The sequence below is a fragment of the Drosophila sulfurigaster genome, chromosome 3 (genome assembly GCF_023558435.1).
Source record: "Drosophila sulfurigaster albostrigata strain 15112-1811.04 chromosome 3, ASM2355843v2, whole genome shotgun sequence".
NCBI classification, from domain to species: domain Eukaryota; kingdom Metazoa; phylum Arthropoda; class Insecta; order Diptera; family Drosophilidae; genus Drosophila; species Drosophila sulfurigaster.
In genome coordinates this window covers 55505156-55531198 of record NC_084883.1, presented here as the reverse complement: position 1 = coordinate 55531198, position 26043 = coordinate 55505156, and the positions used below count along the sequence as shown (strand labels likewise).

The 26043-nt window shown below is 42.3% G+C and overlaps 7 protein-coding genes across 8 annotated transcripts; 4 read left to right on the top strand and 3 right to left on the bottom strand.

Annotated features, from left to right (window-relative positions):
* Positions 1-2006: 2006 nt before the first annotated feature.
* On the bottom strand, positions 2007-2839 carry LOC133843973 (uncharacterized). Its single transcript, XM_062277749.1, has 2 exons — positions 2671-2839; positions 2007-2582 (listed from the first exon to the last, which is right to left on the bottom strand). The coding sequence occupies exons 1-2, from the start codon at positions 2689-2691 to the stop codon at positions 2346-2348; spliced, it is 258 nt and encodes an 85-aa protein (XP_062133733.1). The 5' UTR covers positions 2692-2839; the 3' UTR covers positions 2007-2345.
* Positions 2840-6885: 4046 nt separating this feature from the next.
* LOC133845411 (uncharacterized) lies at positions 6886-7999 on the top strand. Its single transcript, XM_062279872.1, has 3 exons — positions 6886-7172; positions 7236-7408; positions 7466-7999. The coding sequence occupies exons 1-3, from the start codon at positions 7053-7055 to the stop codon at positions 7875-7877; spliced, it is 705 nt and encodes a 234-aa protein (XP_062135856.1). The 5' UTR covers positions 6886-7052; the 3' UTR covers positions 7878-7999.
* Positions 8000-13801: 5802 nt separating this feature from the next.
* On the top strand, positions 13802-15300 carry LOC133845963 (uncharacterized). Its single transcript, XM_062280650.1, has one exon. It carries the CDS (start codon positions 13983-13985, stop codon positions 15183-15185), a length of 1203 nt encoding a protein of 400 aa, XP_062136634.1. The 5' UTR covers positions 13802-13982; the 3' UTR covers positions 15186-15300.
* A 689-nt stretch (positions 15301-15989) lies between these two features.
* LOC133845964 (probable deoxyhypusine synthase) lies at positions 15990-18534 on the bottom strand. Of its 2 annotated transcripts, none has more exons than XM_062280652.1 (3): positions 18341-18534; positions 17384-18288; positions 15990-17330 (listed from the first exon to the last, which is right to left on the bottom strand). In XM_062280652.1, exons 1-2 carry the CDS (start codon positions 18530-18532, stop codon positions 17392-17394), a joined length of 1089 nt encoding a protein of 362 aa, XP_062136636.1. In that variant the 5' UTR covers positions 18533-18534; the 3' UTR covers positions 15990-17330; positions 17384-17391. The 2 variants fall into 2 exon arrangements, with proteins under 2 accessions (XP_062136636.1, XP_062136635.1); XM_062280651.1 differs by having other exon boundaries at positions 17396-18288.
* Positions 18535-18664: 130 nt separating this feature from the next.
* Positions 18665-20013, top strand: LOC133845965 (nedd8-conjugating enzyme UbcE2M). Its single transcript, XM_062280653.1, has 4 exons — positions 18665-18765; positions 18869-19101; positions 19201-19502; positions 19558-20013. Exons 2-4 carry the CDS (start codon positions 18996-18998, stop codon positions 19696-19698), a joined length of 549 nt encoding a protein of 182 aa, XP_062136637.1. The 5' UTR covers positions 18665-18765; positions 18869-18995; the 3' UTR covers positions 19699-20013.
* Positions 20014-20130: 117 nt separating this feature from the next.
* Positions 20131-25615, bottom strand: LOC133845959 (mediator of RNA polymerase II transcription subunit 24). Its single transcript, XM_062280644.1, has 7 exons — positions 25371-25615; positions 23398-23484; positions 23171-23328; positions 22268-23113; positions 21849-22209; positions 20978-21789; positions 20131-20909 (listed from the first exon to the last, which is right to left on the bottom strand). The coding sequence occupies exons 1-7, from the start codon at positions 25458-25460 to the stop codon at positions 20261-20263; spliced, it is 3003 nt and encodes a 1000-aa protein (XP_062136628.1). The 5' UTR covers positions 25461-25615; the 3' UTR covers positions 20131-20260.
* On the top strand, positions 23692-25345 carry LOC133845960 (dnaJ homolog subfamily A member 3, mitochondrial). Its single transcript, XM_062280645.1, has 2 exons — positions 23692-24459; positions 24515-25345. The coding sequence occupies exons 1-2, from the start codon at positions 23856-23858 to the stop codon at positions 25255-25257; spliced, it is 1347 nt and encodes a 448-aa protein (XP_062136629.1). The 5' UTR covers positions 23692-23855; the 3' UTR covers positions 25258-25345.
* Positions 25616-26043: the final 428 nt, after the last annotated feature.

The window sequence follows — 26043 nt, the reverse complement described above, 5'->3', positions numbered from 1 at the left end:
CTGTACTAAATTAGTTGGGCAAAATGAACTCACGACGGTTGCAGCCTTAAAGTTAATGCTCGATGCTGGGCTGTAGGTTGGCTGGATGGTTAAGTTGAGCCGAGTCGAGCTCACGCTTCACTGTACTTAGCATGGCAACAATTTGTAGCAGCGGGCAGTTTCAAGAGTTTGGCCTTATCGAAATGCAAGCATCTGCGGGCAGTCACCATGGCAGCCGCAGCAACAGCAGCAGCCTGCTACCTGGTAGAAGTTTCTCTCATGCTTCGATTCAAATTCAACTTTCTATTTAAAAAGAGAATTCTTTTATATGAAATATGCTTCCTTTCAGCGCTTCCTGCCCCAGCGGCAGTGAAGTTTTCTGCTTGACTTTGTCTACTTCCCTGCCTGGCTCGCCTGGCTGCGCGTTGAAAGCAAGTCAAGTCGAGAGCGCCCAGAGACGGCACACGACAGCCATTGGATTGCAGATTGGAGGAGCTGCTTATCATAACTTTGGCATCGTTGCATCGTCCTTCCGCTTCACTTCTGGTATCCCAAATCCCGTATCCCGTGTTCCGTGTCCTGTGTCCCGTCCACGTCCACACCCAGGTAGTAAACACCAAGTAGTTGTAAAGTTTTGCAACCTAAGCGGAAAAGTCTTGTAAAAAAAAAACCGTAAGTACGCGGTGGCACAAGTCTTCCGACGGGGATTCCGTGAAGTGACTGCGCCATTTTCACAACTTTTCGCAACAGATAGCGTCCAAATTTAATGACCTTTTATTCAATAAAACTGCGTCAAGCTCAAAAGTTTCCAGCAACCTGCATTGTAATGCGTTTGTGCACTTTGCAAGCTCAATACCCAGCAGAAAGTTAACATAACTAGAGGGGTTTTATGGGTGTCACAACAGAGAACAGGAAAGACATTATAGAAAAATTATCCTTTGTACAAAAACTACAACTTAGATTTCGTTTCATCACATAGCATTGCTTTTGCATTACAGAATATTCTATTTAGAATATTCAAAAATGTATTTCTTCTTGATAAATTGTTGCGTAGCTCAATTGATTAATATTTGGTTACGTTTTTTTAGACATTCAAATGGAGCAGAAATATTTAAATAAAAAGAATGCAGTAATTTAATTTTGTTCGTCGCCTAAACTTATGCAAATTTTAAGAACAGATTGCAGCTTTAATATGATTATTTTAAAGAATACATGTTTTGACATCCATAAAAAAGTATTTCTTTTATTATTTTCAACTTACACATCAATTTGTTTTGCGATATGCAATTCCAATAAATGATTTCGTGTGTCATAAGGTTTTTTATTCCATACGAATGCGCAGTATGTGCTTGGCTAACGTAATGAAGTGATTTAAATTGTAAAAACAAAGTCGTAAACATATTTAATTGAAATAGAAATAAAGTCAAACGTAAATCAGAAACTACTCATACGCAAATATATTATAGTAATTTAGCATAATGAGAAATGGGAGCAAATGTTTGTCAGGTAAATACAATAAGAGTGAATCAATAAAATTGGTTTTCACTTTATATAATTTTTAAGATTTTTCAAATCAAACTGACACACACACGCACACACATACACTAACACAGAGTGAGGGCGACTCAGAAGCTGAAGCAGAAGCAGCATCACACACATGACTAAAAAGATTCGGTTTGGAAATAAACACAATCATGTGCAAACGTGTTTTCAAATGGATTACATGAATAAAAGATTTATACACGTTGGGTAAATCAGTAGCGGGTTACCAAGAAACACACAGACAGACAGACAGACAGTCAGACAGAGCCTGAAAGACATCTTGTAAGCCGTCTCCTTCCGCTCTCGCTTTCTATCTCTTCCCTGAATTCTCCCTAAATTTCGCTTTATCTGTCTCTCTATGGCGCTGTGTCTTTGTGGTGGCAGCAGCAAGATGTATAGGTGAAAATATGCGCACATGTAAGCAAATTTCAAAGGAGCGAATGAAAATCCCACTACCAAGGCTTACAGCTGTGGCGACATGCATATTTAGATACAAGCTCAGACTCAGCAGCCTTTGCCTATTTTATTCTTTATTGATTTGTTTATAATTTTATATGCGTGTGTGTGCGTGTGTTATTTGATTTCATAAATATTTTTATTTACCATCAAGACCACAAATCGAATCGACGTAAGAACAGCGTAAAATATCACATATACACACGAAGAACATTTAGATTTAATCAATTTTATCGAGTCGAGCACAAGGACATGCCCTACAATATATATGTACATATGTAGTAACAACAATATATTTGTATGTATTGTAGTCACAAAACGGCAACAGGCAACAAACTCCTCGGCTACTAATCTTGTCCGGGATCTGGTCAGCGTCTTAGATACGTGTAATAGGGATACGTGGCGTATGAGCCATAATACAACGGCGTATACGTATACGCCGCATAGGCCGGATAATATGCAGCTCCCAGTGTTGCAACTGGCGCTGTTGCAGATGTTAGCCAAGCGCCACCGGGTGTTGCATAGCCCACAGGCGTTGTGGCCAACAGATGAGGTTTCGCCATGCTTCCAGCACAAAGCAGACTCAGCCAGACTGTGAGTGTGAGCTGGCAAAGATTACGATACGATTGAAGACACATACACTTACTGTATCACGCACACTGACAAGACACACACTCAGATTATTTGACTCACCAGTAGCACTTTGAGCATCATTTTTGATTATCTTTGGTCCTTCTGTGATGTCGTGTGGTGTGGCTTTCTCTTCTGTTTTGTTCTCTTCTGCTCTGTTCTGTTCTGTGTGATATCCAAAATTTGATTGACAAACTAGCTGGCCACGTCAATCAAATTTATAGCCTCCGCCTGGGCACACAGCTGACGTCAGATGGGAGAGCGTGAGAGAGTCATTAATATGTCTCTGTGGCTGTTGCTGAGCGCAATAAAGCGAATAAATTATATTGTAATTCTATTTCAAATTGTTGAATTGGAGAAGCAGCACAGCAAAAGCAACACTCACAAAAGAATTATGGCCATATGTTAATATCGCGATACTCTATCACACATTGGCAATACTTGCCAGCGACTTTCTAGCAAATTCAGTGTATCTTATACACTTTCAGCTAGAATTCGCAGTAGATATAAATGTATCTTTTTTATCGCCTACCTTCTTTGGACTGTCATTCATTACAGACAGTTGATGCTCCGCTCTCTCTGTCTCCCGCTCGCTCTCCCTCCCTCCCCCTATACTCCATCGTTGTGGCAGTGTTATGGCAATTCCTGCTCGTCGGTTGCCTTTATGCATAAGATATTTGCGTTTATTTAGACGTTGTAAAAATTATAATTATGTGTGCGTGCTTCTCATGCACAAAATAGTACTGAAAAGCAGACTGAAAACGAAAAGAAGACCATATTTTGCGATCATTTCTATTAGATAAGCCCTGAGGGTGACGCCTGTAGTCGAAGCCGTTGCCTTACCGTACCACAAAATTCGCAACTTAACAAACAATAGCTTTAACTGCAGACAGAGATGGTAACAAAAAGGGTAATAGAGAGAGAGAGAGAGAGATACGAAAGGCGGGATAGAAAGAGGATACAACACTGTTGAGCAAGATGTTTCACAAGCCATAAATAATTAATTTATGCAACCGCAGACGAAGCTGAGAACCTTGTGTGCAAACGCCTAAATATAGACCATAAATTTGCATAGTCAAAAGCTGATGAAGCCATTTGCAATACATATGCACACATGCACACATGCACAGCCCCACATACACAACGGCATTTGTACAGTAAACGCACGATAAGTCAAACTAATTAACTCCATGAATGCAAACTTAACTCAAGTTTCAAAATACTGAGTATAACGTTGTGAATTGCTTCATGGCGTTGCCACACTTGCATGTTCCGCATACTCTCGATGAGATGTTGCCAACTACAATTTAGAGAGTTGTCAAATCATATTGGGTAAACAATTTGAGCTGAACTACAAACCAATTGCAGTTTACAACACTGTATATCTACATGTATTGGCTGACGGTGTAGCAGTTATTTGAATTTTGTGGCAAGTTCATTGACCATTTGCAATTACCGCTTGACCACGCCTTATCCACTGCAGCCCACAACTACGATTGCAATAATAAAGCAACAAGAAAAACAAGTCACAAGTGCTCTTGGCGACAATTTTGCAGCAGTTCGTTTCGGTTCTTTTCATGTTTCGTTTTTTTTTTGTTGACTCTTTTTTTGCTGCTAATTCCAGCTGCTTACAAAATGGCGGCGCAACACGCAGCTGGCAGCCATTTTTTTTATTACTCTCCTTTTCATTGTTGCTGCTGCGCTTTGTTGTTGTTCCGTGAGCTGCATCGGACAAGCATTGCATAATTAAAAATTAGTAGCTGCTGTTTAAGAGCTGATTGTTTATTTATTTTTTCTTCTTGTTCGCCCAGCACAACTGGCTTTTTCCGCTTTTCCCATTGTTGTTTCAACCTGGTTGAAATTTAATTAAGCGCACTGTTTAAATTAATTAATGAGCAGCTGGCGCGTTAATGTTATTACATCTGCTGCAATGTGGGCAAAGGAAATACAATGTTGAAAATTATCCTCGACTTCATTTTATTCTACAAAGAAGATTAGAACATTTGCGTAACAAAGCATTCGTCATATCACGATACTTTCTCTCAAGGATTGCCAACATCTGTTGCAGCTTTACCTTGGGTGCTTGATAGAATTTTACATCGGTATTAAGCTTACCAAGGCGCACATTACAGGAAAATCGAAGCAGGAGAAGAATGAGCCTACGCTTCGTATCCAAAATGTCGTGCATTATCATCATGTTAATCAATTGTAAGCGCGCAAAGTTTATAAGCAGAATGCGTCGATACGAATACCAGCTACTTGTGCCGTAAAGCAATAATATTAGATAAAACTGTTCTCTGAAGTATCTGCGACTAAGCCGCAACCGGCGTAATGCAAGAAAAGCGTCAATGCACAATCCTCGGAGTCTTTTAGACCGTTTTCGTACCTCGCCATTTTCAATAGATGGTTTCTTTTGCAAATTATTCGGAACATATGAAATACCAGGAAGCTCATAATTTTCATAAATATTTGGGTAAGGTATTCTTTGCGAATTTGCGCAAGGATTGAAAAATACGCATCTATTCGTTAATATGTTACTTATATTAGCCTCATCTAGTTTATTCTGTCTTGGATGGTTTTCATCGTTTTTCCTACTCTTATAACACTCATGTGAATCGTAGGTATCCATAGTTGTTTCAGCCATTGAAACGAATCTAAATAAATTGGATTCCTTCTTAGAGGATTTTTTGGGCAATCTAGTGTAAGTCGCTGTCGGCGCAAGCGCTAAATGAGATGATGAAGAGCTATTCATTGAAACAGTGCTAGCCAGACTGAACTTATCTGTCGATAAAGACTCGACAGTCTCCTCTCGCCGCATATTGACTAGCTTTTGTTTGGGAAAGCCGTTGTATCCATTTAACACATCATTTAAGTCCTTTGCACAATTGCGCAAATCAGTAAATGGGTATTGAAGGTGACCAAAATCATTCAAATGTCCATACATTAAAAGTGTTAGGCAATTCCTGGATAGTTTCTGATCTCTGGGAGCCATCTTAAAGATCTGTATCCAACAGGTTGCGATTGTTTGGTCTGATTCGGAGGCGGTTTTATTAAAAAAACAGTGAAAATCGATGAGTTGTTGATTGAAATGACGATCTAGAAATTCCTCGTTTGGTTCCTCCATTTTATTTTAGGTATTGCAAATGTTGCGAAACACAATTATGACAGTTTTAAATAAAATAGATTTCATGTTCTAAGAAAATTTAATGAGTTAAAATACTAGGCCTACCAGGATGAAGAAAACCTTAGGCACTAATTGGTTTGCCTCCCACTCTACACCAAGGACAATGGAAGGTAGTGAAGAGGATTTTGATGCCTGCGGGGCTGTCTCTAAGCATTTTACGACCGCGCAGAACTTTCGCAACCACAGCTCACGGCAAAGGCGGCATCAACAGCCAACGCTGCGAGGGTCTCAAGTGGAGCACCGAGTATACGACGTGCACCTTGAAGTGCCAGTCCCAACGCCACGTCATTTACAATAAGAACGAGTGAGAAAGTATTATTTGAGTCGAAACGACTATGAGATACTTGATACCTAAAAAAAAAAAACAGACAAGAAAAATTCAGATATAAATATTACGAATTAAGTTTTGCCAATAATTGTTAAGCTGCCAATTGTTGGTCTTGATTAACTATATATGTATGTATATGTAAATGCAATACTTAATAATAAAATAAGTCATAATGCCCCGTTTCCCTATAAATATGCCGGGTATAACAATCGAGCAAATGGGAGCGAGAGAGCGCAAGGAAGCAGAGAGCATGCCACACTACCGGCAACAGCAACGAAGCATGCGGTTTGCCTTGCCACGCAAATTTTCATTAGCGTTGCGCGCGTATAAATTAGGAAAATGAAGCAGCCGCAGCAATAGCAGCAACAGCAACAGCAGCAGCAGCTGTCACTTGAGTGCATCAGGATGGGTTCTCAGTCTCCAATAGAGCTAAGCTTTGCCCCCTCTCTGACCCCTTGCTTCTTGCTTATGGCGACCACAACCACAACAACAGCAGCCACAGCAGTAGTAGCAACGAAGTGTAGGTGCTGCGGTCTGCGGCTGCTGCTGGCAGCTCCAAAGTTGTTTGTGGCCTGCATAAATTTATATTGTTAAAACATGAGCTAGAAAAAAGCACGCGCGACCTGTCCAAAAAATACAGAGAGATAACAACAACCACAACCAAGGTAAAAGCCCTAGCTTGACATGTACTTAGACAACAGAATAAACAACTAAAAACAAAATGAACTGCAAGTGTCAGTTACTTGGCATTTTTAGTTATAATTGCATACAAAAGTCGCTGGTATGGTATGTAGTCAAGTATTTTTCAGTTGCATCGATTAGCGTTGCCACTAGCAGCATTGACACCAAGTGGCAACACCACATGCAACCCTGAGACATAGTAAAAGCTGTTGCGCACGCGTTCGTAACTTTGTAAACAATCGAGAGAAAAAAATGAATTTGAATTTTCAACAGACATATAGTAAAAGCAAAAATAATGGCACCATTTCGTTAACAACACGCCAACAAGTTTCGCCAGAGCGACTAAAGGAACTACAGTCCGGCGCTGGTGAGGTAATATCAATCAATAATTGATGGCACAGAATAAAAGTTCGACGTTAACCAAACAATTTGCAGCTGTTTCTTTCGAGCATCTCAAAGTCGCAGACCGTAGAGCAGGTCATGCAAGTGGCCCTTCAGCTGGGTGATGTGTACAAGATTCGCTTCAAGATTGATTACTCGGGTAGCAGTCGTGGCTATGCTTACCTTCAGTACCTCGCTGATGTGCACATCGAACGCACAATTAAGTAGTGAGTAAACAAGTTGATAACTTTGAAAATTTACATTATCAATATGTACACTTCTAGTTTGCAAAAAAAATTTAACCATGCCCAGTTTAAGATTGCCGTGTGCGAGTCCAGAAACATTAGAAAACTTTTGCTCAAAAAAGTCTATCATATGACTCCCCTTGAGGTATATGAGAAACTCCGGCAACTCAACCACTACGTCAAGTTAGTCATTATTGAGTATGAGCCACAACGTTACGCATACATCATAATATATCGCAATAGCGATGAAGCCGGCGAGGCTTACGCGGCTTTTCGATCGACGATATCGAACTTTGGACCAGATGCAGTTGTTCAGTGGTTCGATAAAACCTACAAGAATAGAGCCGATTTAGATTTTGGATGCTGTCAGCGTGTGCAACGCGGTGAATTCGATGCTCAAGAGAAGCTGTATGCATTGGTTCAGGCCAAGTGCTGCTGCTTTAGCATCTGAGTGCAATGGAATGGAATTGGTATACATAAAGAATACACCATAAATTTAATAATCAACTTTAAGAATTATAGCTTTTTCACTTTTGTGATAATAAATACGAGCATGAGGCACGACGAGTATGTCTTGCCACAATACACATTGTTTTCCTAAGCTTCCTGTCGACAGACGCAGCTGCTTGACTTCATTAAGCAGGACGGTGACAACAACAGAACAGAACAGAACAACAAAGTAACCAAGAAGCTAAAGCCAACAGCCCTCATGCTGACTTTCATATGCAATGCAAATTAATGCAGCAACAGCAGCATTGTTGTTAACTTGGAGTGCTGCGAGTGATGTGAGTACCTGCGGCATAATGCAATTAAACGAATGCATTTAGCCGCAGCTGGAGGGAAGGCAACTGCTACCTACCACCTACCATCTACCACCTGCCTCCAGTCTGGGCGACATAAAGGTGCAATGATCGAGCATCCCAAAGTTGCAACTCCAACTCGTAACGCGGTAGTTGTAGCTCATCCATCAGGGTGACAAGTGCAGCGCATTCTAATGCGATTGCCACGACTGACGGATGTCATGCCAAAGCGGAAGCGGATGCTGTCGCCCTTGTCGACATCCGTGTGTCCTCCGACATCCCTGCGCTGGCAGCGCAATTAAATTAGAGCTCGCAAATCGAAATGCAGCCGCTAAAAAACCAGCTCAAAGCTAAAGCTGAACGTTGAAACAAGTTAATAAATATTCATTAAATGTGGGCAAGGGCAGATACGACACAAGTGGTTGGCCCATTCTTTCCATGGATTTGCATTAATTTGTTAATTCAAGCGCAAATGCCACGCCTACTACTACGACAGTCGAGCAAAACACAGCTCTTAAATGCCATTAAAATTTCAAAGTCTGCCATCCTCCTTCTCATCAGTTTAGCTGGGGTATGTGGGATGTGGCATGTGGCGTGACTCCACGGGGTCTGTGTTCCTGTGTTCCTGTCTGTCTGTCAGTCTGCTTGTAGCTGTGATATGCGTCTGCTGGCGCAATTACTGGGCTTAAATTTGGCTTTTTATTTGCTCCAGCCAAATGTTAATCCGGCCAAGCAAAGCGAGGACTCCCGCTCCCGTTCTGGATTCCGGATTTCCCAGTTGGTGACCTATTTTCGAGGAGAGGCCGGAGCCCAAAGCAAACTTAAGCTAAGCACTTACCCTTACCGGGTTATTGAGGCAAGTGCCAATATTTGTTTAACAAACGCGTACAACCCTTTACAGCTCCCCTCACTCTCCTGTGTTATCTACAGGTAAGCAACAGCTCAGCCAAATGACACAGTTTGTTTTTGTGTCTTTAAGGCGTCATGGCACGCCGACTGTCGCTGGGATTTGGGTCAAAGATTATGCCTGGCATTTGGCATTTGGCATTTGCCAACTAAAAGCAAAAGCGAAAGTTATGCACATATTGCGTACAGTCTTTAAGCCAACATTCAACTAGCCTTTGCCCTTTTGACTTTGCCGTTGCCGTTGCCTTTCCTTTTGCCATCCATTCCTTTCCTTTCCTTCCGTTCTGCTTACTTTTTGCTTTAACCGCAGTAGCGAGCATAGCACAAAGAGCATCCCAGATGCCGTCGTGATTGTGGCTGTCCAACTGCACTTAACACCACTTTTTGATGATATTTTTTTTAAGTAACTTCTCTTTTTGGCTGCTTTGGACAGTTGCAAACGCCATTAACAACATGCGTCATCCATATGCATATATGCATCATGCAACATGTCCCACACTCTCTTGCCGACTGTGGCATGCTCCTGAAAAGGAATGTCGCTACAGCAACAGCAGGTGTGGTTACAACGTCTAATCAGAGCCATTCCAAATTCCATTTCCCAAATAGTTTGAGTGAACTAGTACATACTTCTATGAGCTGAATAAAATACTTGAAATCGAAGCAAAGGGAATTTAGAATGAGAAACTTATTACTAAACATTTTCTACATACATACTATATGTAGAGATTCCATAAGCAAGTCTGAGATTAAGGTTTATACTGTGTATTGGAACTAGACTTGGACTCAAAATTCACTTTTAGTAATTAAGGGCGACACCATAAGTTAAGATTTATAAAATTAATGCAAGCATCATAGTAACCAAATTAAATATCGCTTAAAAGCAATGTAGAAATATAAATATTTGGAAACTTAAGAACAGAATTTTAAAATAAGAAATTAAGTAAGCCAAACATGCTTTAGAAATTTGTTATCTCTACTTCGTTTGAAATGAAAATTAGTTGCACAAGTTGAAGCCTGGATATCTTCTTGGTCAGTTTCCTCCCGCTTGTCATCTTTTATTAATCAATTCAATTTTGGCACCAAAAATTATGTATACGCTGTGCTCTGCTGCTTGCCACGCCCATTGGGGGACACATAAACTGATAACGACTGAAGGCAGCACGAAAAGTTGTGGCAACATTTTTATTGACTTTACAGGCGAGGTCGGGGTAAAGTGGGTACGAAGTTTAATCGCCATGGCTAATGCGTGCGGGAGTTGTTTTTCTAAATTAATGAAAAAAGTTGTGGGCACAGTTCTGGTTTGAAGCCAAGCTTGACATAAAGCACAACGATGACAACGACAACAACAACAACAACAACAAGAACTTGAACACAACATTTATGTATATTTGATGGTATGCTTAGTGTTTGCACTTGGTCTACTTGGCGGCAACACTGTGAAATCCTTGAGGTATTATTAAAAAATTCTTTGCTGTCCCCTAAAAGCAAGCAGCTGTGTGAAGTTGTTGTTTTCCTTGTACTCGTTATTGTTGTTGTTGTTGTTTCTGTTCCCCAAATGAGTTTATGAGCGTGTCATGTTGTTGTCGTCCGGTGTGTGTCCTTGCTTGCCTTTGCGCTCTGTTTATATTGCATATTAAATAAATTTTGACAGAACAACAATTCAGTACATCCTACTCTCCTCAATTTACCCATCTCTTTCGCTTTCGCTCTATCGTTGTCTGCGTCTGTGTTGCCGCTTATTCTGTTTGTAACTTTGCTTGTTGACAATAAAATAACATTTTGCACTCACTTATCCAGCTGGTTTCTGCTATTGCTGCCTGCTTCTCAAGAGTTTTAATGAAAAAAGTTTGCCAGCTACGAGTGTGACTGAGAGTACGACTACGGAAATTGGCCAGTAATAGAGTTGTGAATGCCAACTGTTATACCCTGCCTGTTTCCATCTACATACTTATTGGCCCTCGACTAGATGTTTTCCATGACTGTTTGGTTCATTAAAACGCATGCCAATAAACACAATAAAAACACTTAATCATTGCTTGAATTTCTTGAGCAAACTTCTCACTGCCCAATGGCAAAACTGGCATAAGCCGTCAACCAGCCAGTTCAACTAACTATGTGCGTGCACTCTACGTGGCCATCATCACAATATATTGAGCATACGCAACGTGAGCCAGACACAGGCACGTCACAAACTGAAGCTGTTCCTATAGCTGAAGCAGCTGCTCCTGCTGTTGCTGTTGATTGTGTTGCAGCTGGCAAGCTGCTTTCGATGATTGTCTGTTGCTCTGGCGCTCTCTTTTAGCTACGGCCATCGAAAATCAATCAATAAAACTCCAGGCGAAGTCAATCGTAAGGAATTTCATATACCCTACACTCAAAACATTACCTCAAGGGGTATCATAAATTCGAAATGAATGCAGATACACATAAATTTATAGTCTGATCAGCCTCAACTTATTCAAATCTAAATATAAACATGTTACATGTAAGCTAGCTGCAAACAAAATTATTAACAATCTGGAAACGGAAATAATAGGCAATTGTTGTGACAATTGCAAGGTATAAAGTAGTCACCCCTCCGTACTTATGTATACCTATGTTCACAGACATATGTACAATGTACGGTTATATAACATTGCTATGTTGGGTTTTCCAATGCTATGCGCAATATTGAGGCAGCTGCTCATACTTTGGCCAACATTCCAGTTGAAAGTCAAACAGGCAGCTGGGAAAGACAGTCAGACGGGAGGGCAGGGTGACGGACGGGTGGATTCATTCGAACTGACTGACAAATCGATTATTTGCAAGCGCAAAATAAAGCATTAAACGAAATCAAATCAAATAAAATGAAATATGCTTATACGAAGAGTCAGTCGAAGCACTTGTGGCGCAAATTCCAGAAACAACTTCTCCAATTTTATTTCAATTTCACCGTTGCCAAGCGTCCCGCCAGCTTTGTCTACTCGTTCTGCATTTTATTTACTGTGCAATAAAACAACAACAATAAAAAAAATGTTTTCTGCTCTTTTGTCCGAGTCGAGTTGAGTAGTCGAGTCGCACTTTCATCTACAATTTTGTGCCACAATTTTATTATCAACGGATGCCCCTTAAGTGCACATTAAATTCAATTAACCCACAATGTACACACATACATACCTACATATACATATGTATAGAGAGAGTTGCAAATTCCATTTTCTCAATAAACTATATTTTTTCACCACAATTTCTATGTAGAAAACATATATTGACGAAGCCTCTGAACAGCAGGTCATGAATGCGCTTCGTTTCGATTTGAAACTTTTGTAGAAATATTTTTGCTAAAACCTCTACACAACTAATATGTAAATTCGTATATTAGTTTTCAAATTTTATTTTAATATTGAATTTTAAATTAAAAATTGTAATTTCAAATCCTAAGCGATTTGCTTTTCTTCCAATGTTTGAAAAACTTCTAAGTATCTTTTGAACTTTCTAATCCCAACAAATACTTCATCATCTTCGAAAATATTATTTGAGTTATTTTAAGCGTGCAGCCTTTGCAATTTGCAGTGGAGTCGAAGCGCAACAAAATGCTGCATAGGTCACTGGGGCTGGTCAAGACGCTGTAAACGCTTTCTGTGCGCTGTCGTTTCCTGAGGCACGTCGACACCACGCTCCTTCCTACAATGTTTCTGGCTGGCGGCAGCTGCTCTTACTTCGGCTCCTGCTGCTGATGCTGCGGTGGCCATTATTTCCTGTTTTTAATTGCACTACTCTCCGCTGCGGTTTTCTGCTACATTTGTTGCAACATGCACCACGCCAGGACCCGACGATAATGTACTTTGACCAACCGAGACAGACCTCTTCTCTTGCTTTCCCCGCACTTAACATCACCTCTGCTCTGCTAGCTTCCGACATTTGGTTTTCTTTTTGGATTGCTTTATTTGAGACTTTTTTGCAATTTTTTGACATGCTTGTTGGTCATTCTAGGGCGGTGCAAGAGGGGCGGGCTGCAAACTAGGATGTGGCCAAAGGCGACTCGGGACAGCTATTAAATGATTTATTCTTTAATAAGCGTGCGGAAGACATCTAAAGAAATTAGATGGGCCAGGCCGAACCCACTAGCTACAATACGCATCGTCCTACCCTACATCCCCAAGTCATCCCCATTTTCCTTTCAGCTGTAAATGGAGCCATTTCTCCTTGATGCGCACAAAAGGAATTTGTGCAATTTATGAGTAGAAAAAGACGAGCAAAAAAATTCCAAAGCAACGGGGCAAAGAAATTAAACAACATGGCCAAGGATATTGCCTTGCCATGGGCTTGCTCTAGCTTAGCTTAGTTTATCGGCAGCCAGGATGTGCGCCTGCCATTCTGTCAGTGTGTGTGCGTGTTTGAGTGCTGAAAGTATTTGCGGTATTTTCAGCCATTATGTTGGCCAGAAAGGTGCGAAAACTCTGTGGAGCAGTAAATATCATTGACCCCGAAAAATCAAGCAGCTGCTTTGACCCCCCATTCACAAGCTATTCAAAAGTTAAACGTTATCCTTTTTAAATATGCTACACATTCGCATGCTAAACGAACTCGATCCGATCCATCTTGTTAATTTGTATGCTCCAATAAGTACTATATGTTATTTAATTTTCTATTATGTTACTGGCGCCATCTGTCAACATAAGTTAGAAAAGTGCTTTGACACTTTTAAAATCCAAATTAAATTCTCTAAAAATCATTTTATCGTAAAATACCACAAATTTCTATGAATTATAAAGTAGCTTTGATATCACTTTTCATAAAAGTGAGTGTGCCTGAATAACGTTATTTGGAAACATTGTACAAATTCTCTAGCTTAAATGAAATTGTAGAAAATGAGTGATGTGAAAGAGGACACACTGGACCGCCATTTTGCAGAGCAGCTGAAACTGGTAAGCGATGTGTTCATCGAGAGTATATGTACATCCCACCACGACATCATTCATCACTGGCTGACGGTGTTTTATGAAGCCACTGGGTCGGAGAAGTATGCCCGCAACTGTCTGATGGTACTGATGCACGGCCAATTAAAGGAGATGGGTAGACTAGGCAAACCTTTCACGGATTTGAGTAACACCACTCGTCGACTGGATGATGTGCTCAATACATATGGCAATGACAACACCAGCATTGAGAAAGAGCAACCGGAGGAATCGAAAAAAACAGTCGAGCTTGAAGCGGCGCCCGCATCAGACATCGAATCAGTTTGCTCTAGTCGTTGCGGGAGCTCAAGTCATTACTCAGAAAAGTTGAAAGCCACAGAGAAATCGGATTATGAACTGCAAATTCAGAAGAATCGGCAATTACTCGAAGAAGTCAATGAGTTACATGCGCGCACCATCGAGAATGAGCAGCACTATAAAGCAACGGACTCCAAGTGGCAGAAAAAGATAAACGAGGGACAGAACGTGATGCCACTCCAGTCTAAGCGTAGCATGGCACTGCTACTAAAGATCGAGATCAGCACAAGGAGTGCAATACGTCGTCTTAGGGATTGGACACCAAGTGGTGGTGTCATCAACTTTCTTTCCATTGCCTTGCAAGACATACTCGACGATGAACCCGAGACGCGCAGTGTCTTATTGGAGCTTGATCGCAAGTTGGAAAGTGTGCTCGACAATCTGTTAGAACAGGCGGGCGAACGGCGCGAGAAGAACGTTCGTATTCTCTACGACAAGCTATTCCAGCAACAGCAGGAAATGCTACAGGCCAAGGATGTGCTCCTACAAAAGGAACAGGCCGCTCTGGCCGAAGCCCGGATTCAGCTGCAAGCCAAGACACGGCTTTGGGATATCGTTACGCCATACTATCGAGAGGAAGCAAAGCTGTCATCAAACATGGAGGCGACGCCACCGCATCAATCTAGAAGATCGGGTGGCGCCAGTGTTAGAAGACCAAGACTAACGCTGTCTCCAGCTTCGTCGTCATCGGCATCCCCAGAGCCATTATCTCCCAAAAGAAAAGAGATCAACGATAAAAATAATAAATGCAATTGTGAGGTATGTCTAGGATTCAAGCCGAAGTTCTCAGAGGTGTAGTTTCACAGCAAATGTTAATCGTGTTTCTATTTATATATTTTATATTTTGTTTTCCTACATTTTGTTTTCAAGTTTTTAAACAAAACAAAACAGAAAAATAAATAATTTCTTTAGAGTTTTTTTTTCCACACTCACACGCACTCACTTGTGTGTAAGAACCTGTCAATTGCCAGGAACTGGACTCGAGAAAGTTTTAATGTAGTTTTAATTTGCTCGTAATCACTAGAAAGTTGGCCAACATACAACACAACGACGACAGCAGCAGCAGTAGCAGCAATAACTTGGCTTGCAAAGTTGGTGTGGACTCTGCGTAATTCTACGCACTTGCTTTGGTCGTCTTTTGTGCACACAAGAAGCGCAGCCTTCGCACACACCAACTAGAACAACAAGAACAAGAACAGCAGCAGCTTTGCTCGTAATTAGTTTTTAAGCGCTCTATGTGTGCGTATGCTCCGTGTGTATTAGATATGACAGCATGCAATTAAGTGCTTCTTAACGACAATGCTGCCTGGCTGCCGATAATGGCGCAACGATAATATAAGTGCAATTGATTTTCTTGCCAAGTTGCGCAAGTTGTTTGGCCAAGCAAAGTGCTACTGGGATTATAGTTAACCGCAGTTGAGAATGGCAAATTGAAATCCACTTGAGAGTGAACTAAGTACTAAACAATTCATTGCCTAAAAGTATGCTGCAGCAAAATTCAGTGAATTGCGGTTGGCGATTTACATGCTGCGCTTGAAAGCATACTACACTTAATTATATGCATTGTCATCCCAAAACCATACTATAAAATATTAAAGCTCGTATTTAATTTAAACAAGCCCGTAACTTTAATGTTAATGCTAACAGATTACAAACATTGCAAGTGCGCAGAAAAGTTTGAACAGTCGACATGAGTTGTCGATTTTCTGGTAGCATATTTCAAACAGTATAAATTTGATAAAGCAGAGTATTTTATATTATGTGTAGTAGTGTAGTGTGTAGTAGATGGGGGCTGCCTGCACTTCGCGGCAACCAAACGATTCATTAATTTTTCAACCAAAACCAAAAAAGCCCAAAAAGTTGCGCCAACAAAAAAGTTGCAAAGAAAATGCAGTTGCAGCATCGTCTCTTCAACCGACCGTCACATGACTATAGCTCAAAATATGTAGCACCAACTGTCGAAGTACTGCAGAGAGCCATAAAGAAAAACCAGGCAGCAAAGAATGAGAAGAGTGCGGAAAAGTAAGTGTGCGAAAAAGTTTTCTTTTGGCTTTAATGATGCGCACAGACAGCAGACAGCAGCACAAACTTTAGGTCGAGAGAAGCGCAGGATGATGAAAGGGATGGAAAGGAAAAGCGCTGCAACAATAAAATTTGAGATGACTTGTTGGAAAATGCGAGGAAAGAAAGCGCGGTAGCATTAGCGACATAAAATTAATGACAAATTTGTGAGCTTATGCGAAAGCATTGTTTCCCAAAACAATTTCGGACTATTAAACATAAAATGCTCACTGCGGGCAAAATATGACAAAAGTGAAAAGTCGCCAAAGTTGCCAGCGACGTGGAAAATTTATGTGCACAGCTAAAGCAGCCAAACCTAACCAATTACGACCAAGACTAAGTTGCCTTTTAGAATATGACAATAATAGAGGAGTTACTACGTAGTGGAATGGCCTAAGACCACTCTCCCATCAACAATTCCAGATGTGGCCAGCAGGGACCGCAACTTTCATTTTGTCGTTCAAATGCCTGACAAAAGTTGCATTTTTCCTGCTCTAGTAAAGGCGATGGAGAAGTGCACTACACAACCATTATAACATGGCAATGGGGGCGAAACCAGAACTGAAGTTGGAGCAGGGAGCTGCAGCAACAAACCAGTGAAGTTGAAAATGCGACGCTTGTTGTGTTTATCACATTTTGTACATCTCAGGCGACGACGCTTAATGGCTTCCTGCTGCCATTACTGCCACAGTCACTGCGGCTGACAACTTGGCTTGCGCTTGTACTTGGGCTTGGGCCTGGACAGTTTTCTTAGTACTCCATTGTGGCATGCGGCTTCATGAAGCACGACACTTTAGAGACTGATACACCGCACACTACCGAGCTAGTTATTGCGACTCAAAGTGGTTGTTACGACTACACAAGCTACGGTGTGGAGTCAGCCTGAAAGTAGTAGTTGTTCAATGGTCGTTAAAGAATATATTCGCTATATTTACGTGCACAATTACATTGTGGAGTCTTTCTTGCTAAAGTGTCGCTTGGCAAAGGTCTCGCCCACTATGAGCGGAAACACCAAACTGGCCTCGGCATACACCTTAACTGGTGTGGCATCCTTGCGTATCTTTCCCCAAGATATGGCCTCATCCGGCCGGGCTCCGCTGTCACTGCCATCGAATTCCGAGGCTGTGTTGATGAACACCGAGTAATCGGCGCCATTTCGCATCAGATTTGCATTGCAAATGTGATGTTTAATTATGCCGCCGCCTACAATAATCATGCCGCTATTGACAGCCTTAACGGCCATTGTGTTGAGTCGCCGCAGATCGGATAAGATGTCGACAACGAGACCAGGTTGCCGAAACGAGTGAAAATACATCATGTCTCCGAGACTGCCATCAGTTAGCGCTGGACAGTAAACGGGTATCTGATTCTTTGCTGCCCAATAGTAAATAGAACTTGGATCTCCGATACGCTCGCCCAGCCGCTGAATGATGCGAGATGGCGACCACACGGTGCCCTTACTACGTTGTTCCTCCAGCATTTCATCCAATAGTGGCATTAACCAATCCTCAAATTTACAGTAGTTATCATTGGGTACCAGCAGATTACCAATGCGATTAATACCACGTTCCCGTAAATCGCGACCGCTTAGCTCAAAGGAGCCCATGTAGGTAGGCGCCAAGCATTTTATGAAATCCTCCTCGACGCCACCGGCCGTTGTTACTATGCAGTCGATCATGCGATGCTCAGCCAGAAACCGTAGTGTCTCACGCATTCCCGACGACACTAGATTTGAGGTGTAGCCCAAAAAGATTGTGCATTTGCTGCGCCGTCTGATAAAATCATCTGTCTCGTGGACATCTTCTTGTTCAGCGTCTAGCGGCTGAGCCCTGCAATCCAACTGTCAGTTTTTAGTACACGCAATTGGTCCAATTAACAACAGCAAAACTCACCATTTTCTTAATTTCCCTAATAGCCAAACCAAGATTGGTTGCTTGGAAGCCGGTGTTAACATAGGACTCGAACAACTTGCTATAATCGATACCCTGGTTGAAATCATAGCCGTGTACCTGAGGAGTGTCCTCCGGAATTTGTTCACTTCGTTTCAATACCGCATCCTTGGCAATTTCTGGTTCTGCAGACATCTTAACTAACGTACACAACAACACACCAGCTTCTGGTTTAAACGCGCTTCGTAAAATGTGCAGAACACCTGTTTTTGTTATCGATTGCAGTACGCAAGAGGTGATTCTAAGAGTATCGATAGTTCGATTGTTTTTGCGTTTAATTTGACTGCCATTTCGACAGACCCGTTGAAGAAGAAGAAAACAGAAAAGAAGAAGAAAGGCACTTGAAACAACTAAACTAAAATTTCGAGGTATGTCAAAATTATTAAAGAAAAAATATAAAAATCCAACGAATAGGCAAGTATGATCATTAATAATAATTGTTATTAAATATTTTTCACTAACCCACACAAGCTAAATCTAAGAAATAGCCTGCAAAACAAATTGGAAAATACTTGCATTGAAAAAGAAAAATATACAACGCCAGCAAGCGCCAAGTAAAGAAGGCACACAAATATAGCGCAAATAAAAAAATAAAAAGATGATTAAACTTTTCTCGCTGAAACAACAAAAGAAGGATGGTGACCAATCGGCACGCGGAGGTCAGCAAAAGAAGGCATCAGCAGCCCAGCTGCGCATACAAAAAGGTATTTCTCTCCTGCAGTTGTTTCGTTTCGCGCGCATTACATTTAATATTATTTATTATATGCTGTTATTAATAAATTTCAATCGATTTGACTTTGCAGATATTAATGAACTGACTCTGCCAAAGACTTGCGCAGTTGAGTTCCCCGATTCCGATGATTTGCTCAATTTCAAATTGATCATGTCACCGGACGAGGGCTTCTACAGAGATGGACGCTTCGTGTTCAACTTTCGGGTTGGCTCCAATTATCCGCACGAGCCGCCCAAGGTGAAGTGTGGCACGCAGGTGTATCATCCCAACATCGATCTCGATGGCAATGTCTGTTTAAACATCTTGCGCGAGGACTGGAACCCAGTGTTGACTATTAACTCCGTTGTCTATGGCTTGCAATTTCTCTTTCTGGTAACAACTCAAAATCCATTTAATTACCTTAATCGTAATGAGTGTGTCTCTGTAGGAGCCTAATCCAGAGGATCCGCTGAACAAGGAAGCCGCTGATGTACTGCAAAGCAATCGTCGCCAATTTGAATACAATGTGAAGAAGGCAATGCGTGGCGGTTGCGTTGGCGAAACCTTTTTTGAATGTTGTCTCAAGTGATATAGGAAATCAAAAGTCTTTAATTTAAGAAACGGCGTCTGGCTGTTCGCTGCAACCTTGACCGTTGCTGTCAGCGATCATTGGACGCGTTTTTATTAATAATTATACACAACAAACAACACGTACACTAAACATGCGAATTTGGGGCTGCAGCAACAGAAACAGTGAGAGCAAACGGCGGCAGCAACAATAACAACTACAACAAGTGCAGCATCAACTTGTAAAAGCCGCAACAACAGCAAACGAAATACAAAAGCAACAGCAATAGAAAACTACAAATTACCGTAATAAACAACAAACTGCGTACCGAATAAACGTGTCGAGTCAGCAAATTCTTTTTAGCATTAAGCCATATTGGATGAAGTCAACAAGAAGCCAAGATTTGCATAGACATGCTCCAAATACACATATATATATGATTGAGATCGGGTTTGAGTATTACGAACATAGAAACAAGAATGTACAATTTATTCTTGTTTTATAATATACATATATATATAAGTTCATTTAGTACTGTAGTATCAATGCAACCCGCTCTGTCCAATTTCGGTCGTCCCTCTCCTCACAGGTGAATGCTATGCCGCGCCAGCTGCATGTTACGCCACAAGCACAAATCCGCAACTGCTGCTTGACGTCCGCCCTGCAATCGCAAATCGTAGAGGCGGCTGATGAGACCAACGCGAATGTCATCGGTAGCCAGTACCTTAAGTAGTTGTTGCATTAGCAGCGGGGGCAGCAGACGCAACACGGGCGCCACACGCTCTCCACCGCCGCACTCGACTAGCAACGATATAAACTGATAGACAAAGACGGCCTTGGGTGAGAGTTCGTCACCGCTGACGAACTGCATAAAGATGCGGAAAATGTGCTTAACACTTGACTGCAACGGCTCCTTTAGGCTTAGTGGCGTAGCTCGCAACTCGGCGGCACTCGGTGCACTGCTGAGCAAAGCGGCCACATTTGTGCCGGCAGCGGCAATGCTGTTGGCATCGGCAAAATCATTGGAATTGTCGCTGCCGTCGCCAATCACTTTGCGTACTTTCGCCGCATTGGCCGTGTTGGCCAACTCCTCCTCGTCATGGGAACGCGAACGCTTCTTAAAGGCAGCTGCTGCTGCGGCACTTGCCGAGCTACGAGTCTCGAGGCAGGAGATGATGCAGTAGACACAGAGTCTAGCGAGCACCAGCGATTGTGGTTCATTAATGTCCTCACTGCAAGGCGAATGAAATGTATATTTAATACGGCATAAATTACAATAGCATTATGCGGATGCACTTACTCCTGCCGTCGTAGTATCATGGGAGCCACCACATACTGCAGCAAGGCCTCTGTGGTACGCTCAATGTCCAGATGCATCACAGCAAACACAATGTCCATGCACTTGGCCATATCGCGCATGTACTTGCATCCGATCAACTGCTCTACGAGCTGCGTGACCAGCCAAGATGCCCCGCCAGCCAGCAACAAAGACTCCAATGACTGTGCAGCCTTTACTGGCAAATGTCCTGCCTCGGCAACTGTGCGCCAACACTCTCGAAACTGCTCGATGAGCGGTGTGTGAGAGATCAGACGGGATTTGGTGTTGGGAGCCGGATGCACATCGTGCTGCATTTTGCGTATGATCTGATATGAAAGCGCTAATCGTTCCTTGGCATTCTCCTGACTGGAAAGCTCCTCGTTGGTCAACGGGGCCAGAAACTGTTGTATCATATTGAGCGGCTTAAGCAGCTCTGTTTCACGCACCGAATACATATAGGCGCAGAGGAACGATGTGGCGCAAACGGAGTAGCTAAATAGACGTCGCTTAATGTTATCCAGTATGCTCTTGACATCGGCAGAAGAGAGCGTCTCTTGCTCCCAGGCAATCAGCACATGATGCAGCACCCCAGGCAGATTTAAACAGATATCCTGCCAGGTTAGGGGCTTCAATTGGGCAGCCTCTGGTTTGCTCAAACTCAAGAGCAGCTCGTCGACAATGCTTTCGTCGCAAAGTGCAAGTATCTGACGGGGATTCTTCAGCTTGTTGCGCTCCATCATGCACTCGCGCACCCACTTTTCGAAGAATGAATCGCCACGCTCTGGCAGCACAACCTAAAATAGCATAACGATAATGAAAAGGTATTGAAATCCAATAAAACCAATTGACTTACATCTGAGCCATAGGTTTGCACAATGCTAGTGAGCATCAAGAAGGAGACATCAAAGAGGGTCGAGCGTATAACGGACAGCTTGCCCAGTTCACCAGGTATAGGCTTAGAGTTTTCATTGCACTGTATTAAACGCGAGACGAATGTCTTGAGGCGACCCTCGACGGTGGCCACTGAGAGAATTAGCTCAAAGCTGTTGCCCACTGGAACCTGGCACAGCACATTGACCATATCCTGCACCTTGTTGGTGCACAGCGTCTTCAACACTCCAGAGAGCGGCACCTCGGCTCGCTTGATGAAATTTATATTTGATGGCGTCTGTTGGCCATTATCGCACTTCTTGAGCAGCAACGAGGCAGCCTCACTAAAAGCAAAATTGACAATTGAAGGTTTTCTCACTAAGAATATAAATGGAGACTCACCGCTGGCTGGCGAATTTCTTCACGTGCACATCATTGACCAGTTGCTGTTTGGTCCAATCGTTCAGCAAAAATTCAATGATATTGCACGAGCATTTGTGGTCCATGAAGTCCAGCAGTAGATTATCCTCAATGAGCAGCTCTAGCGCCTCAACCAACTCGGGTATGTAATCAGTTGGTGGTTGCGGTTGCTCGCCTGGCACGCGCTGCAGGGCATGGAGCTGTTTGATGATGTGTGGCATTTTGAAGAACATAAAGGCTCCCCACATGGTGTCTGGACTGGTATCAGCTACATTGCTTAGCGTGAGAAAGCCAGCTCGTATAATCTCATAGAACAACCGAGTGTTTGAATAGCCTTTTAGGCGCTGCAGCATCTGCAGTTCGGCGACATAGTAAGAGGTGTCCTTGCAGGGATTCAGCAGCACCTCCACAGCCAACAGTGGCTGAACACAGCATGAAATCTTCTCAGCTGATGGCAGCGGATTTAGCGACTGCAATTCCAAGTTTTTGACATCAATGTAGGCCAATTGCTTCAGCTGCTGCTCGGCTGCCAGTGAGCTGAGCGTTAAGTTGGAACTGGTCAGCGAGGCCTTTATGCTGGCATACAACTCGCGAAACCTTTCCAGCGCATCCACCTCCTCATGACAGCCTACATAAAGCATGGACATCAAAAACTGTTGCTGTGTCAAATGATCGAGCAGCTTGCAGCTCTGTTCCAGCATAAACGATTGCTCCGCGCTCATGTCGCCACGCATTTCGTACTGCTGAACGCTGCGCGCAAAAATCTGCATTAACCAGTGAACCAGCTGCACCATGGCACTAGGCAGTAGCATCTCCTCCGATTTAATTCTACATAGAGAGCAAGTGATAAGCGTAAGCTGGCAAGGATTTGTAGCTACAACTTACCGGCAAGTGATGCCATCTATGATGCTCAGCAGAAACTCCAACAGAGCAGTGACACAATAGACGCGAGCTAGCTTATCATACTTAGATATGCAACGCAGCACAGCAGCATGCGAAACCAGATGAGCACACAGCGAGTGCTTCAGATAGTTCAACACTAGCTGCAATTAATAGTAAGTAGGTTGATTAGAATCAGTTATGTCGATTGAAAGCCACAGTCCGCGACTTACCGGATTTGCTGTGGAGCCAATGACCGCCTGCTGAAGCAGACAATCCGCCAGATTATAAACATCGCCACTGACGCCACGAGGCAACACCTGTTGAAATAATAAAATATATCATGAAAGAGCTATAGTTGAGTGAAAGTTTCAAAATACTTGAATCATTATTTCTATTCTACTAACCAGGTCAGCTGATGATTTTAAAATTTATAGAACTCAAGAAGATATTTTGATTTGCAACCCTTTTGGACAATGCGTACAAAGACGATTTCAGTTTGGCATCAAACTTAACATAGTTGCTATTTGTTAAATTGTCATCGAATAGAATTGTTTTAGTTATAGGATATTCGGGATAAATAAAACGCATTACAGACTAAATACCCAAACATTCATACACAAAACGAGCAATAACAGAGCTGACAACAACATACAACTAAGCGTTCATCTAGTTTTTCTTTCGTTTCACGATGTTCCGTTTAAATTTGCAACGTATCCAAGGTTATTTTATCAGCAGCTGTAAGCTGTCGCTTCGACGACGCTCTCTGCAGTTCATGGCTAGACAGTCACAACAGCACTGGAAGAGAGAATCTTTTGAAGCAAGTGCTGCTGGAGGTGGTGGCAACTGCGCGCTATGGAAGCGGCTCGTTAGCCAGTATCAGTTTCGCACCAAAAAGGAGCCCTACTATCCAAACCGTCAAACTGAGATCCGACGTCAGGGCGTCAAACCGATGACAGTTATGAAGCCACAGGTTCAGCATCGTGGCTTGCCCAAGGATTACTACTATAAGGTGCTGGGCGTGAATCGGCATGCAACCATTCAGCAAATACGCAGTGCCTTTTATGCTCTCGCCAAACGCTATCATCCGGACTCGACGCACTCAGAGGAGAAACTGAAGCACTTCCAAGAACTATCCAATGCGTACAACATTCTAACAGATGAGACCAAGCGACTGGAGTACGACCAGCTAGGCGGCATCAAGGACGAACAGGCATTTCTCGAGCAGGCAGGTAACCCAATGAATCTGGAGCGAACTGGCAGAAAAATGGACGTAAATACACACAGCTCTGATGGTATGTCACATGAACTTCACCGCACTTGGTTTATCTTCTTAAAAATTGTTCACAGACATTAAGAAATTGACGGGCAACGAGTTTGACCTGCCTCTAAATTTCGTGGAAGCCACGGTGGGTTGCAAGAAGCGCTTAGATTTGCGCTACCTGCGCAAGTGCGACAGCTGCAAAGGTAAATCTCAACTAATGGTCAATCGCGATGTGGGCAAGGAGCCATGTCGTCGCTGCAACGGTACGGGAAAAGTAACCACGAAGACGCCAACGTTTACATCAGTCAATACGTGTAGCCAGTGCAAGGGCAAGCGCTATATCAATCGCAACGACTGTGAGACGTGCGATAATCGTGGCTTCATTGTGGCCAACGTTGAGGTTCTGGTCACTGTGCCATCGGGCTCAAAGTGCGGCGATGTCATCACAATAGAGAACCCAAACACGAAGCAGCGAGTTAACTATCATCTCAAAGTACCTTCTAGCGACTACTTTCGGCGCATTGGTAACGACATCTACACTGACAAGTACTTGAACATATCGGATGCCATCTTGGGCGGCACATTTCAGGTTCGCGGGCTCTATGAGGATGTGGAGCTGCGTGTTGAGGCCGGAACACAATCCCACACACAGGTAGTACTGCGAAACAAGGGAGTGCGTACTCGGGATGAGGTTGGTAACCACATCATCACGCTGAAAGTCCGCATTCCACTCAATTTGTCGGTAAAACAACGGCAGCTTGTACTCGCTTTGGCCCAGGCTGAGGAGCCGGTTTTCGAGTGTCAAAACAAAACAGTAAGATGTAATTAAGCACAAATGGCTTCATCAACTGTGTTTTAAAATTCTCAATGTGAATTCTCTTTAGTTGCTTTTAAAATATATTTGGAGCGCGTCGTAATATGACTTTTTTAATTATCTTTTACCTTCTTGATGTTGATGCCCCACTGCGAATCTGACCATCTTTCTCGCCACGCCACGTTAATTAGCTGCAGAATTTTGTTGTTCTCCTTCATATTAGTTTACAGTACACACTTATTTGCAGTTAATAATTTATTGCATTATATTTAGGAAACAGAGGTCCTACAACTGATTCAATTCACAAAAAAAAAAAACAGAAAAAATATACGTTGCAACTGTTTACTTTCAGAGTTGTTGCTTTTTTGCAAGCGTTGTAATGTTGTCAAGCTAGCGATGGCCGATAATTCGATAATAACAATACACTTATCCGAAAGTACTCGATACTAAAGCATATCAAGTACAGTTGCAGGACTTTGTTGCCCGCGCATTTAAAAATTTCCCAAGCGGTGTAATCATAAATCAAATATATGTAGTTTATTGAATACAATAAAGTAGCGTATGATTTGTTGTAAACTGCTTTAAATATTATGTTCTAAAATGTTTGACTTTGTACAAAATATATATATTGACTATATATGCCGAAAAATTGTTCCTCCATTACACACTCCAAATTTTTTTTCACTCAATCAATCTTATGTTTGTGAATTTTTGATATATTTGCGTAGGTTATTATTTAAAAAAAGGTACTGAACAATTTGCTATATAATTCATAACGAAACAAAGAAAATAAGTAATGCT